We start from the raw sequence: 15,300 nt of genomic DNA, 5'->3' as shown, positions 1-15,300 counted from the left end.
CATAAGTAGAAACACAACTAGTACATAGTTGCATGGCAGCCACTTTAGGAGCGTTCTTGTAAGTGTAGCCAACGTAGCAGGGGACGGCAGAAAGTTAGGTGGGCGGATGAGATTAAGAAGTTTGCGGGGATACAGTGGCGGCATCTGACAAAGGACAGGGTTAATTGGAGAGACATGGGAGAGGCCTTTGCCCTGCAGTGGGTGTAGTCAGGCTGATGATGATGATGATGTAAGTGCGGCACTTGCGCCTAATTTCTCTCTCCAACAAGCACGTTGCGACTAAAACTTCCCGGCTCACCTGCTTCCCAAAGAGAATGCTACTCTGGTTGTAGGGGGAACAGCTCTTACCGTTGCGTATACACAAGGGAGGTGGGGGAAGCAAAAGGCCCAGGAGCTTCCTTGCTTTATTTTGTACAGTTATCGAAGAATGGTCCTGCAACAAGTTTTACTGCAGATGTCATAAGCATTTTTGCATTCCATTGTGGAGTTTTCCTACATACTCAGACTCACTGCAGAGTCGTGTTAGAGGAACAATAAACTTTATCCTGAAAGGCTTTTCAATGGGAGCGGTGTGGGTCGGTCCGAGCTTTCTTCTAGTCCAGGACCCAACGGAGACGGCTGTTCTATAAAGGAGGCAAGCTGGTCCTCCAGGACCATCCTGGTGAAAGCCACCTCTCACTGCTCCAATGTTGGACTTTTTGGGAAGGCACTGCCAGGTTACTTTGGCAGGCCCATGTGTGGAATAGTGTAACCCTATCCCCGTAGTTTGGACATCTATCCCCATAAGCAGTGGGATGAATTTGCTCACTGTGTATAGGCACGGAAAGGTGCCTGTCTGAAGCTGGCACCAGCATGTCTCTTCCTCTCTGCTGAGCTTAGGGTGAAGCAAAGGGTATCATCTCCTGCTGCCCTTATGTGCTCCAGTATTGCGCCATATTGTTGGGGTACAGGCTCTGGTAGCCACGCTTCAATCCCTGCTCTGTAAGTGGGGCATCAGCCATGTGTTTCCTTGAGAGCCCCTCGTGTCCTGGTGCCCATAATATCTCTGATGTTGATTCCGGGCCTTGCACCTTCATGTTAATGAGTGAATCACATGGCTGTCTTGCCTAGTCCTCCATTGACGTAATCCCTGCAGTCTTGCTGCGAGTCAGTGATTACGGTCAGAGACTCTCCCCACATGCTGCTGATGGCTGGTACTAGAGCCACAGCGACCTCTTCAGCCTCGGTACATTTGCAGTCCCTGATGGTGATGCTCGCGATTTCTCAGTACGCACTGTCCACTGCCATAGAGAGTCATGTAAAAAACTTGCTCTTTCACGCAAGCTACAGGAGTTTAATTCAGAATGTCCACATTGTTTAAAACCAGACAGTGCCTAAAGAAATGGAAAAACAAGACTGTCAAAGACCCGTGCTGTTTGCTTTTAAACATGTACCAGTGAACTCGCATCCATACGTTGCAGAGTCTCGTAAGCACAGAATTACAGATTTGCAATATCAGATGCTTTACAGTCGTGTTTTCAAGATATATTATTGTTGTGCATTGCTGCCTTTTTCTTTTTGTGAGATAAAATGAAGGTGCAGCAGAGTAAATTTTTTCCTGCTGCAGTCACGGACCTGCCTGAAGGGACCAAGTTCTACATCCGCGTGTCAGCGTTTTCCATCACATCCGCCTTCGCATCAAGCCCCCCGATACTGCTGACCCTCACTGGTATGTCACTGCTCACCTCGAAGGTCTCTGTGGTCTGACTGCATCGCCAGTTGCCTGTGTCCACTTGTGGGTGGCTCGACTTGTCCCAGAGGGCTTCAGTAAACTTGCACCAGAGTTGCCCTGAAACCAGTGCGGTGCGCAGGAGCCAGCTGTAGTGCAGCCCTATACACACCGGTGCAATTCATCAAAGATAAAAATTTTGCACCAGTGCACCACTGTCACTTATTGAAGATGCTGTAAGGGAGCACACAGTTGTGTCCACATGAGCATCTGCTCACTCTGTAATTGTTTTTGGCCTACTCAATGGCAGGCTCTGCTTAGGCTTCTGCAACACCGCACTCCCTGTGTTGTCATCATGCATTCAACAGTGGTTATCATCATTTTCAAGGCCACCCTTTGTCAGGAAGACTGAATGGATACCGTTGTGCCTTTGAGCACGAACGCTGTTTGGCACAGGCATACAAGGCACTTTCCGCAGAAAACTTCTGCTGTTTCCCGCAAGCATACATTGTTCAAATTGAAGCAGACGCATTAAAAGTAAGAAATATAATGTTGCCAACATTTATTTGTAAAACAGTTAAACCAGAACGCTTACATGCAAACAAGGCCTGTGTACAAACTGCCCCCAATAATCCAGGCTGGTTTTGCCAATTGTTGCTCTCAGAACTGAATTCTGGTGACCTAGCTTCATCGTGAGACTTATTGCTATTATCTGCGTTCAAAAAATAGATAAAACCTGCTCACAAATCATGAGTATTGACTTGAATGTGTTTGTGCACCAAAAACAGGGCAAGCAGCCATGAATGCTGGAAGTGACTACTTGGCATTGGTTTTATGATGGACTCAAAAATCACCCTTGCATGGAAGGGAAAAAAATACTACACTGAATTTGAAAGCGTGGCGCAGCATGGCGAAGCTTTGGAATGGGCCTTCGCGTCTATCGACCCTTAGGTCAGAAAATCGTTAGCAGTGTGTAAACAGCCTAGAAATGTTATTATTGAAGGGAAGCAAGCCTAAGAATGTTGTGTGTTCTCATTTGATGACAGGAATGCAGGGAGTGAAAAATAGCTGCTTCATTCGCTAGCTGCCATGTGCAACAGAAGCAGTTATTCTAACCCTGCATTTATTCATTTGAAGGTAGGTTTATTCTGTCACTGTAAAAGGAATACTGGCAAGGCAACAGTGAACGTCTGTGATTTCGCATAGGTTTCCTAATTCACTGTATGGTGGCATAGTGGGTGAATTCACTTGAGGTCTGAGCAAGGATATGCTTCAGCTATTTATATTGAGTCATTCTGCCAATTGTATGTTTATATAATCATATTTAACAGATGGGGAACTTTGGACAAAACTAACAACGAATGGTGCAGGTGGCTTGCTCGCGTGGTCTGGAAACAGCGTCAGCAGATGAGATGAAAAAAGGAAAATATGGTTAGGATGTGCATGACTTTGGTCCAAGTGAGCTTGTCTGCTGTTTGCATGGAGTGAGTGTCTGTTTTAGTAGTGGTGTGAAATTTAACAGGCATGTTCTCCATGTGGTAATGTCTGAGATTGCATGGGCTCAGTTAAACTAGTGAGGGGGGTCGGGCAAGTACTCGGGAGAGGGCATGAGGCATTGTTTGACGGGGTCTTCCCGAGTGGAGCTGTCGTGGGCCGCTTGTGGTCGTCGTCACTTGCATGAGGAATACGAGGAGGAGGAGGAGAGGAGAACGTTGTGTTCTTGTTGGCGGCGCCACCAGGCTGCTGTGTTTCAGACCGGGGCCCCAAGTACAAGCGGGACCAGGCCATCATCTCGGGCGTCGTCGGTGGCGTCCTGTTTTTCATTGTGGCCATCATCCTCTCGGTGTGCGCAGTCAAGATCTGCAACAAGCGCAAGCGGCGCAAAGCTGAAAAAGGTGCGCGCTGCTCCTTTTATGTTAAAGGTGCACTGAAGAGGAATCGGAACTCGTATTTTTACCACTGGAACTCGATCCACACGTTTTGAGCGTTCTTAGAAACTTCGAATTATTACCCTGTGCAGCCAGTTGCCCTAATTTGAATCCAATTAAATGTCCGGCTCCTGCATTTTTTGTTAATATTCCCACAGACGGTGGGAGCAGTCGATCGACCTTTCAACCAGTCCCGTGGCGGCTTGCTGCTGTGTCATTGGCGGAGCGATACTTAATGATCGGCGAAAGCAAAGAGTCCACGCATATTTTTATTTCCGTGGGCCTAATTTGTGGCTATGTAGCCTCTGACTGGATCTGTTTATTCATGGAAACATAAAAAAAGAAAATAAAAGCGAAAGCAACGCCGCCACACAACTGCCTGGAAGGCATTCCATGCGTTGGTCGACTCCTCCCGCCATCTGCGGGGAATTAAAAAAAAAAAAAAGGCGGGAGCCGGACGTTAATCCGATTTAAATTAAGGAAATCGGCCGCACACGCCAATAATTCAAAGTTTCTAAGAATGCTCGGAACGTGTAGATCGAGTTCCCACGGCAAAAAGACGAGTTCAGATTCCTCTTTCGTGCACGTTTAAGGGCACGTTACCCCCCAAATTCTGCAGCATCGGCGTCATAACGCAGACAAGCGAGGAGCTGAGGGGAGTGGCGCCTACTGATGTTTGCGCTTCTGTGCATATAGGGCACTGCTGTATAGCAGTTGCGAACAGCTCATTCAACACTGCAATTAGCTGTCGCGGAACCTTGCATTACGCAGGCATAGTAACTGGAAGTTAATTTTTTTTGGCATGCACTATCAGGGACAAAAATCTCAGGATGCGTAAAAAGCAATGTCTGACAACAATTGCTTCATTTGACTATGACACATTAGAGCATATCAGTCAGACTTTCACCTCCACAAGGGTAGCCTTGAGCCACTGGCTAACGGGGCTTTAGGTTTTGATTGCCAGTCCCACACTGTGGTTACTCTTGTCCCGGATAACCCATTCAGAACTTCATCGCTATCTGGGGAACTTGCAACGCGCTATAGTTTTCCACATTACCTGGATGCCATTGATGTTTGCTTCCAATGACGTCTTTGGTCCTAGTGCTTTGTGGCAAACCTGAGCAGCTGCTGCCCAGCCCGTGCAGCTCTTGAAGAACAGATATGCAGCACCATTAGGCAGCTGTTATGGGCGGTGAACTGCTACAAGCTTCTCCAAAAGCATGGGCTTTCCGTGGAAAGTAAAGGCGGGAGCGCTTGAATTGATCCCGATAACTGGGATCATATTTGCTGCTTATGTGCAGAGGTGAGGCTTTTTAAAGCAGGTTTTCAGAATCTTTTTCAGGAATCAATCTTTCTGATGTCATAGTTCTCGAGTACTGATGCACAAATCTTGATTATTTACCAAGGTTGAAGAAGAAAGTGCACAAGAGGCTTAGCACAGTGGAAAGGAAAGCTGAGGTAAAGATAAAAGCATGAAGAGGGAAGCAGTCTGGAAATTAAATCACAAGGACAAGCATCCAAACCAGGACATGTCTGCTACACCGCCTGCATCCCTGAAGGTTAGCCGTGGGGGATTGCAGGTCTGATGTGGTTGCTGAACAGGTTAGTGCTGAAAACGCTAAATAAGAGATAAACAAGATAAGTGCTTTAGTAGTGGGCATACCATCAGTAAGGCATTAGTCGACGGTGTCTTGTAGCTAGTCTATTCTTTATTTCATTGTACCTCTAGCAGTTTGCTTGTGCCATTTGCCTCAGGACTGGAAGAGGCCCACTTAAGTGAACATTATTCCTGCTGATCCGTTATTAACAGTGAATCTCAGTGAACTTTGTGCATAAAGGTGTGCAGGCATGTTCATCATGGGGAGAGGCTAACATTGTATGTACTACGCTTTTGCAGCATACATGATGGTGACGTGCCCCGTGGCAGATGCCCGCAATGGAGGCCACTCACATGGGGGCAGCCCTGTCTCGCTCAAAAAGTGAGTGTTTCTTTTTACAGCGATTTATTTTACAGTGACTTTCAATGGGTTAAACAGCTTTGTCGTCATAGTATGTGTCAGCTGAAAATTTTCATGTTCACTTGCTGCTCATAAATTTTGTCGCCCAAGTGGGCCGTAAGAAACTGAGAAGACAAGGAATTTTTTTTTTAATTTTTTTATTTTAGCTAATATTCATTTGTGTGTCCTTACCTGTCTGATAAGATGTGGGAAATGCATTCGTGTGAGCATTTCACCAATTTTTGCATCCGCAAAAGGCATTTAGGCATACAGAATAAGAACGGTAGTGGGATCTCATTGATTTGTGCCTGCATAACTTTTACGAACTACCGCTTTGCCTAAATCAAGTGAATTAAAATGGGCTGCCTTAATTAAAATCTGTATAATTCGAAAAAATTGACGGCTCCTTCAGGTCCGAATTACCGAGCAACACTTCTGTAGAATACAAAAATAATTTGTGAGGCCAGAATACATTTTAGCTCATTGCTGTATTGAAACATCATTGACTGCTGTGTTGACAATTTGTTAGGCATCCAGTTTGCCCTTCTTTCCATCATATAGCATTCGTAAATGAAGCTAGAGCGTAGTAGTACCTCTAAATTTTGTTTTTGTATGTGTATGTATGTAGAAACAAGCTCAAGGAAACAGTGGAACCAACTGAGAAGGACAACAAACACAGCTATACTTGGTGGCAACATTTTTTGGCAATGAAGAGGAAGGTACAGGGGCGGAGTGTTTGCAACTGTGTCATTCCACCAAAGTTTAGCCGCAGGATGGCTGCCTGGCATGTTGCTTTGCTCTGTCGATGGTGTGGCTGGCACCATCTGTGGAAGCTTCATTTAACTGGACGTACCCAAAAAGTTTGTTGTAATGAAAAAAATTGTTTTGGTCAGGAATTTCTATCGTGCAGTTATGTCATAATTATGCCTTAAATAATAGATGTTACCAGTGCGCTGCATCTTAAGAGGAAATGCGTAACTGCAACTGGGAACTATAATCTGTTCTGTATTCTGGCTCTATAACTATGCTGTGGCTCTGTAGCTTTAATAGCATTGGCAGGAAAAGTTGTCGTGGAGTATAGGGGAGTGAATCACCACCTCATTCAAGTCTTTTGAAGATGAGCGCAGCTGTAGGAATCTATATACGATCTGCAAACTGGGCTACAGCATGTGCTGTGGGCTGCCTTGACAAGGCAGCTTTGTCATGCAAGCTCCCGCTGCAGGTATGGATGAGGCAGCGTATTGTTCGATAGTAGGCAGTGTCATCACTGGGCAAGTGCAATTTGGTCTTTTCATCAGCTTACTGTATATACTCGTGTAAGGGCCGCACTTTTTTTCCGCGGTTCTCACGGGGTGCGGCCCTTACATGGAACCGGCGTTTTTCCGCTAAAAATTTCTGCTATAGCGCAGCCCCGATTACGTGTCTGTTTTTTACGTGGCGATACCCATTTTTATGACGAATTAGCGCAGGCGCGACGAATCCTTCGAATACACAATGCATTAAAAGTGTGGATTGTGCCCGCGCGATCTGCACGATTACCACCCGCAGTAAGACAGGTTGCTGGCGGTTGCTTGAACACTGTATTACTTTACTGGCAAATTTCACATGATCCTAAGTTAAGATCCCCCTAAGGTGCGGCGCTTGTGACGGTTCGGAACAGCGCGTCACCGCCCAAAAACGCGCCACTCGTGTTTTCTTGCACGGTGAGGCACACCCAACATGCCTGCACCCCATCCTGGCTTTTGCACAGCATAACGTTTTGTCAATCCTTTCTGGTGCGAACGCCGAGCTAGCGTCAATGACGGACCGCATGTGCGGGGTTCCAGGCCGAGCACAGCGCGTGGGACGGCGCGTAGCGATTTTTTCGTGGCCAAAATTATGCGCGCATGAAACAGTTTTTGGCTCACTTGTTTTTTTTTCGAATTGCCGGTGGCCAAGTTGAGGGTGCGGCCCTTACAAGAGTATATACGGTATGTCTTGAATTTTGCAAGTGGAGTAGTTTTTATTTGATCATAAGAAAGCCTGTAATGGACCCTTATGATGCACTTTGAGAACTGTCCTTTATGATAGTCAAACCCGGGCATATCGAACTTGAAGGGGATCGGGAACTCGTTCAATATGTCAGTAATTAGATACAGTATACGAAAAATGGCAACATGTAAGCTTATCTGTAGCCTTGAAGCAAGAATACATTGCAGTAACACTAGTGATGTGCTTCTTAAACCGACATAACGCCCTTCGGCCTACAACTGAAGGTGTAATATTTTGCCGTACATTTTGAATATCCTGTTGAAGGTCTATTAAAAATTATCATTGGATTGGAACACCATAGAGTATTCTGTTGAAAATTTTTCTGTTATCAGCAGCCAGTCATACCATGAGTCACCCTAGACAAGGTGCTTGAGAGATCCAGTAATATATTGTGTTGTGTACCTTCTGTGTCACTACATATGTTTGCAACTGACAACATCAGTACCACATGGCACTTGCAGAAGTTGATGTTGTTTTGAACGTAGTTGTGTGTGTGCTGGGACAGTACTACCAACAGGGGTGTGTCTGCATGCCTACCTGCAGTTGACGTCGTTCATTCCCCGCCCGCCTTTTTCTCTCTTTCTCTCTCTCTCTCTCACACAACTGACACCGTTGCCACCAACGGAGGAAAAAAGGTGAACCTTCTCTCTTTCATGATGCTGCCGCGTTTCTTCGTGCTTCATCACACTGTGAGCATGCTTGCTGTGTGCGAGAAAACCCTGTAACAGCTACCCCGTAAACCCCCATAAAACCTCGTAAACCCTGTAACATGGTGTCTGTGTACTGGCATGTGCCCATGGCTCAGAGGCTCTGGGGCCGCTGAGCACGTGTGTGTTCACAGTTGCGATCCCAGCAAAGGTGACTGCATGACGATAAAAGGTAAAATTCAGAAACGCCTGCTGAAGTTTCGGTGCACATTAACTCCTTCAGGTGCAGTGTCCACATATGTGGACATGAACCAAACAATACCAAATCTCATTTATATGCAAAGTACAATTTCCACAAAGTTGGATGCAAAAATTATGCTGAAGTCTGGAGAACATTCTGTAGAAAAATGGTGGGTCAGGCATGTGAAATCAACGCAGGAATACATTTTTCAAATGAATGGGTGCATGTTTTACGGTAGCTCTGGTATCGCTCTAGTGAGTGTTAATTTTCGTTTGCTTGTTTTGTAAGCATCAACGCTTTAAGCTGCCTGAAATGTGCCAATTTTTTTTTTTTTTTACATAACGACCTATTGTGACAGGAATAGGTAAAAGAAGTATAATTGAGACCTCGAAAATGTTGAGTCGCAGTGTGGATACATTAGAACACAAGATATTTTGCACAATTACTTATTGGGGCATGTTGAGATTTTTTCTCTGCAATTCTGGCAAGCTCCTTACAAAACAATTATGAAAATTTTTCTCACATTTTGGCATTTAGTTTGTGCCAGAAAGGGTTAAGGAAGCCCAAACAGTTTTAATTTATCTAGAGCTCCCCATGGCTTGCATTATTGCTCACAGTGTTACTTTGAGTCACCACAAAAACCCATCAGTCGCTGAGTTGTGAAACTGCCTGAGCAATTCTTTATTCTTCTTTGTATGGAAAACAAGCTGAAGCAAAAGTCTGGCTTGCCTGATTGACAAGGCCCTGGCTCTTGTGTACTGTCAGGCCAGAGTCAAATGCAAATGCCATCTGTAAACAAAGCACAACATTTCTCCTTTTTATATTCTCCTAGTGTATTAAGAAACAAGCATGACTCATGCTCCTACCTGAATGCTGCTGCAAAATTTTACATTCATCGACTGGTCACTAAACGTTCTCGCACTGCATAGTCGTGGAATAATGCTTTGCATATTTGCATTTAATTTGGTGTGGTGGTACAGTTGGCAAGACAGTAGCCGCGTTTACATGAATGCGACAGCAGCACATCGCGACAACTTTCTGGCGTGTTGCACTCATCTAAACAGAAAAAATGCGCCAGTAGAGTGTGTCGTGTTAATCCACCAGGCAGGAGTAGAGTGAATAAGGCCACTCGACTACCGTGGTTTTGGAGGCGCCCCCTTTTCCTTCACGAGAACAGAAAATTGGGCGAGTTGGCATGGGTTCATGCTTAAGCAATGCAGAAAACATTACAAAAGGGAGATGGGAGACAACATGAGTGCTGACTGACGACTGGGTATTTTATTCTCGGAAAAGTATATAAACTGTGCACTTGGAAGAATGGTGATGATTACATACATACATGGCATTTCGCACTGGCTAAAATAGGTCGGAGCAAGGTATGAGGTGAAAATGATTTTCACTGCAAAACACAAGTTAAGCAGGGCATGTGGTGCTGTGTATAATAAGTTAGAACTTAGGGATGAAAACGCCAGGAATAGGTGCCTGATAGCCCACAGAAAACCGCTCGTTGAATGCGTCATCAGTGTCGTGTACTCTGTCCTGCTTTCTTGCAGCAAAAAGTACATCGGCCAGACTGGCCAATGTATTAAGCAGCATTTGTTTGAATATCGCAGATCGGTGAAAAAAGGAGCGGGGTTGTTTAACTTGGCTTTGCATTGCAGAAAGTGCAATGACTGCTTCCCCCACTTAGATAAGACAGTGTCCTGTTTAATCACCCTGATCGAATTGGTAGGGAGCTGGTGGAGGCCTAGCTGATCAGGAAGGAAGCAGATGCTTGTTTCTTCTCTGTCTATCAGTTTCCGAGATAAGGAGTTAGGCTTTCTTGGCAACTGTGTGCTGTCCAGGAGATTAGGAAGTGCCATCTACTATGAGAGATAGTCTTCTAATTTCATTGCAAAAGATGTCATGACTCAACTATGATGTGCGTGCACAGAATGGTTTTTAGGTTTTAGTTCTTCTGCTTTTGGTTTTTTAGTTTTTCACTGTGTCTTGCCCCTTTTGTCTTGTTTTCTGTGCTGCTTAAGCATGAACCCCTTCCTTCTTGTGGTGGCTATACAATACCTCCTCAGCCGGATAACAAAGCAGACTGTGGTCGAGATGTGGCGGCTGGACCTTTTCTCTGCGTGCACTGGGCGAGGGGTCACCGTATCACCAGGCTTGGTGTGGTACATGTAAACCGTAGCGTGTTTGCTTCGTGAGATACGCTAGGAAATACAATGCGCCACAGGGGTATTCATGTAAACACGGCTAGTGAGGCACGGCTGCTGTTGTGCTTGAGATTTCTCAGAACTTGCTGTGTGGCTGTTGCCTTTTTCCCGAACTTGGGACTCACTGATTGCATTTTTGTCAGCACAGCTTGAAGTTGGTTTAATTGGTTCTTCACATATGAAATAAGTGCTAAAAATGGGACAGACACATGCAGGCGACACAACTGCTCGCATTGTCTGCATCTCTTTGTTCATTTTTCCGCGTTAATTTTATATGTAACATTTTTGCCTGGGCATTGTTGTTTTACCTTAAAGGTGCACTGAAGAGGAATCTGAACTTGTCTTTCTGCCGCGGGAACTCGATCTACACGTTCCTAGCATTCTTAGAAACTGCGACTTATTGCCCTGTATGGCCGATTTCCCAAATTAAATCGAATTAACGTCCGGCTCCCGCCCTTTCTTTTTAAATTCTGCCTCGTACGGTGGGCGGAGTCGACCAACGCGTGGAGTGCCTTTCACCCAGTCCCGTGGCGGCTTGCTGCTCTGCCATCGGCGGAGTAATACGTAGTAGTCCGTAGTAGCAAATAGTCCGCGCGTATTTTTATTTCGGCGGGCTTATTTTGCGGCTATATTATCTGCGAATGAAACTATTTATTCATGGAAACCTAAAAAACAAAATAAAGCGAAAGCAAAGCCTCCACGGAGCTGGCTGAAAGGAACTTCACGCGTTGCTCGACTCCGCCCATCGTACGAGGGAGAATTTAAAAAAAAGGGCGGGAGCCGGACGTTAATTCGATTTAATTAGAGAAATCGGCCATACAGGGCAATAAGTTGCAGTTTCTAAGAATGCTAGGAACGTGTAGATCGAGTTCCCGCGGCAAAAAGACAAGTTCAGAATCCTCTTCAGTGCACCTTTAAGTTCAAAAGAGGACGATGTTTCAGGACAGCCTCTTGCAGTTTGGCTCATGTACATGGAGCCATAGTTGCTCGAGTAGAAGTCCTCACTTTTGGTCTGACATGCATAGTTGCACTGCTGTGGGCCTTTGCTGCACACACTAAACAGTGGTGATTGATTCAGCCTCTGCTGCTGGCATGTTGCCAGGTTTCTCTCTGCGTTACTCCTTTATCTTCATGCATCTGTCTCGATCTTGCTTTCTCAGTGGTTGCTGAAAAATAATGTTTCCTCCCTCTTCGTTTGTTGAATGAGGAACGAGCTTGGCGCAGTGTGTATGCCTCACCTTGGTAATTAATACCGAACTGTGGTACGTGCCATCATGAATTTGAGAAGTCTTATGTGCCTGCCTTGTATGATTGGTTCCTTCTTTCTCTATTAGCATACAGAGTAACTCATTTCACGCATTCTTCACTGGGCAGTAGAGCGTGGGGGAGAGGAATGGAGGGAACTTCGTACTTTGAGAAAATGTAAACATCAAAACCATAAGATATCATTGACAGCTGCCCTAGTTAGTTTGATTTATGATAATTCAATTAGGCAAACGTTTTCTGTTATGATGGTTCTAAAAAATAAAGATGCTTTTTTTTTCTCCGGCCTAGCTCCTAGAGTAAAATTTCAGTATTGGCTTCAGTTTGTTAGAGGTATCTTGCTGTCTGTGTTGGTGGTTGGCCATTAGTCAGTGACAGCAGCTTGTAAGTTGCATGGCAAAAGGTTTTCATTTCTGTTCATTTCGATGATTAAGGTAGGGTCAGTTATAATAATAGGAATGTATGCAGTGTGGCCTCGTGTATTTAAATATGTGAAAGTTCTGTACACATATATCATCAGCAGAGGGCACCATTTTTTGCAGCTTTCATGACCGATTCAGTGTAACATGTGGCAATGCTTCACTATAGCAGTGTCTAAAATTTTAATTTATTTTGAGTCACTCGCACCATTTGAATCAAATTTGAATTTAGAAAATGAGATTGTAGCGGTAGTATGTGGGCCCATATCCCAACTTGCATCCTTTTTGAAAACATCTTTTTCAAGAAGGTGTCGTGTGTCATTCAGGAGACATTTGTCTTTTTGGAGTTTCCAAGCAGTTGGATGAAAGATGTGGGAGCATGTGTGGGGCTGGATGTGACTGAATAGTCTGCTGTGTGCCTCTGCAGACACCCGGAAGGCCGAGTACCAGGTGTAGTGGCGACTGGTGCAGCGGGGGGCCTGGGACCCTGGTGGCCGGTCCCCCCTGAGCCCCCGCCCACAGCAGCTCCAACCGTGTCGCCTCGTCGTCCCACCATGGCAGCAGCGGCGACCACCACCCCACGGGCAAGCAGCCCAGGGGGGCTCCAGCTGCTCCTGCAGGGCTTCCCAGACGACCTGAGCCCCGTGAGCGGCGGCGACCGGTCGCTGCCCAGCACGGTGCCCTCGAGCGCCGCCTTCTCGACGCCTCCGTCCCGCGAGCTGCCCTGCGGCTTCCGGCCCATCCATGCGCCGCCGGCCCCCGTGGCCCGTGCCGGCAGCAGCAGCCGGCAGCCGCCGCTGGCCACCAGCTCGCCTCCCTGCCTCGGCTACGGCAGCGGCTACACGCGCGAGCGCCTGCTAGGTGCTGTGCAGCGTGTCCGTTGCACGGCACTTCGCCACCACAGCGCACCCGAGCTGCAGCTGTCAGCGGGTGGCAGCGCAGCGGCAGCGGCGGCGTCACGGCCCGACTCGGCGAGCCTCACGAGTGGCAGCTCGGGGCGTGGCAGCTCCGCCGGTGCAGCCCGCGGTGACTCTCTGCAGGGTGAGCTGCGGCCAGCCGCGGTCAGCTTGGTGTCGTCGTCTCTAGTGCCACCCCGTGACCAGTCAGTTGACGAGAACTATGAGTTTGACCCAGCGTTGAGTCCGGCGCTTGGTGATGATGATGATGCGTGGCGTGGACTGAGTGACAGCGAGCTCTACAGCACCGCCTGGGATGCTGAGACGCGCTGTGCGGCGCTAAAGCGAGAGTTCCTGCGCCGACGCCGGCGGCCCCTCGAGAGCGCCTGTTGAGATGGGCGGGGCTGAATCCTCTTCCTAGTCACGGAAGCAATAACGCGTGCCGACTCGCCTACACCAATGTCACAAGTGAAACCTTCTGTACGGATTCTGCTGTCGTGACCTTTTGTAGCAATTCACCTGATCACCTTTAAGAGAGTCCTGGTCTGCCTTTGCTTGCATCTGACGACACTCCAGAGCCAAAACGTGTTGGCTGTATACTCAATGAGATGCCACTGAAGTTGACTTAGCAGCATGTGATCTGGTGGCTTGCCACAGAAGGCCACTGCCTGACACCCCCCGCACCCACATCGGCTCAATGCGGCGATGACAACCTGTGTACAGACTGGCGTGCTGTGGCTGCCTCTGCAGCGGGCGCTGGACGCTCGCGTGCGACAGCCTGAGGACGCTTCTTTGTGGTGCTGCTGGCGCACATGGAAGGTGGTCCGGCACGCAAGTTGTTCGTTTCTTCTCTCTTCTCGTGCGCGTCACCGACATAGTACAAGGGCTTCTCGGTTTATTACTACACTGGCCTCAATGTGCGCGTCTGACCCCCTCCAGCCTCGGGAATGAGATGCTCTTTGGGCAGCAAGGGACTCTAGGGAACTCGTATGCATGTAAATAAACAGAGGAGGAGATGAAGAAGGTGGTTTGCAGAGCGCCGTAGGTCTCATAACATTAGTCCCCAGAAGCACAGAACTGTAGACACCAAAACAAAAGACTTGCCTGTTTTTTGCAGTCGCTTTGCTGTACCAGTGGACATGGGACGACGACGTCCTATAGGCACGCGATGCTTGTGCACATTCCAAGGTCACATCCATGCTCTCTGTGTATATGGTTTCATAATACTTTCTGTGGAAAAAGGAAAGACACCAATACACATGCACACACTGCAGCCCAAGCCCTCAGCATCCGTCAGTGACACATGCAGGCACTTTCATGGCAGCAGAGTGGGAGAGAACGTTGTTATGGTTTGTCATGACTTGATAGTTATGAAAACCTTGCTGCATAAATTTAAACCACGGTGATTACAGACATAGTTAATAAAAATGTCGTGTAATTGTGGCACTGTTAGGATTGATGAGAGACTTTGGAAATTTGCGACCGAGTGCCTGGCATGAGTGCTAAACAAAATATTGTTAGTTGTATCAGCTTGTTTTGCAGTTAAAAATTTTATTATCACAAGAATGATGGAGATAAAGCTCGAGTAGTGTGATGGGCATACTGATCTGAAAGAAACACACTTGTGGAGGTGGCTTCCTGAACACACTGATGCTCATAGCCTCTGTGTTCTCACCCCGAAAACTAACTTCGTGCAGGCATGTGGTGGCACAGTAATTTTTTTAGCTCTTTTATGCTCCAAAAAATTGTTCTTAGGCACTTTATCAGTCCTTTCTCTCCTACTTTCTTCTTGCAGCAGTTTGACTGTTCAGCATGGCAAGATAAACTTTCATAAATGACTCCAGAGACCTTGAGAGCCATACATTGTTTCACGAGTGCCTGGAGTGTTGAGAATTTCTTCATTTGCACATAATGCTTGTCCTCATATATACCCTGCAAAAATTTACAAGTCTCTCATCGTGTA

General features: G+C 46.8%; 1 protein-coding gene across 3 annotated transcripts in view; it reads left to right on the top strand.

Moving 5' to 3' along the window:
• Positions 1-15,300, top strand: part of LOC149340024 (protein turtle-like) — a 65,255-nt gene extending 49,955 nt beyond the window's left edge. For 2 of the 3 annotated variants that reach the window (XM_089548769.1, XM_089548767.1), the window contains exons 14-17: positions 1,607-1,708; positions 3,448-3,603; positions 5,534-5,615; positions 12,869-15,300. In XM_089548769.1, coding sequence (XP_089404895.1) covers positions 1,607-1,708; positions 3,448-3,603; positions 5,534-5,615; positions 12,869-13,730 — 1,202 coding nt within the window. In that variant the 3' untranslated portion in view covers positions 13,731-15,300. The remainder of the gene's footprint in view (positions 1-1,606; positions 1,709-3,447; positions 3,604-5,533; positions 5,616-12,868) is intronic. The other variant, XM_089548768.1, reaches the window with a different exon arrangement.

This window comes from Amblyomma mixtum, chromosome 6 (genome assembly GCF_055824585.1).
Source record: "Amblyomma mixtum isolate Tamu chromosome 6, ASM5582458v1, whole genome shotgun sequence".
Taxonomy (NCBI): Eukaryota; Metazoa; Arthropoda; class Arachnida; order Ixodida; family Ixodidae; genus Amblyomma; species Amblyomma mixtum.
This window is presented reverse-complemented; position numbering and strand designations above follow the sequence as displayed.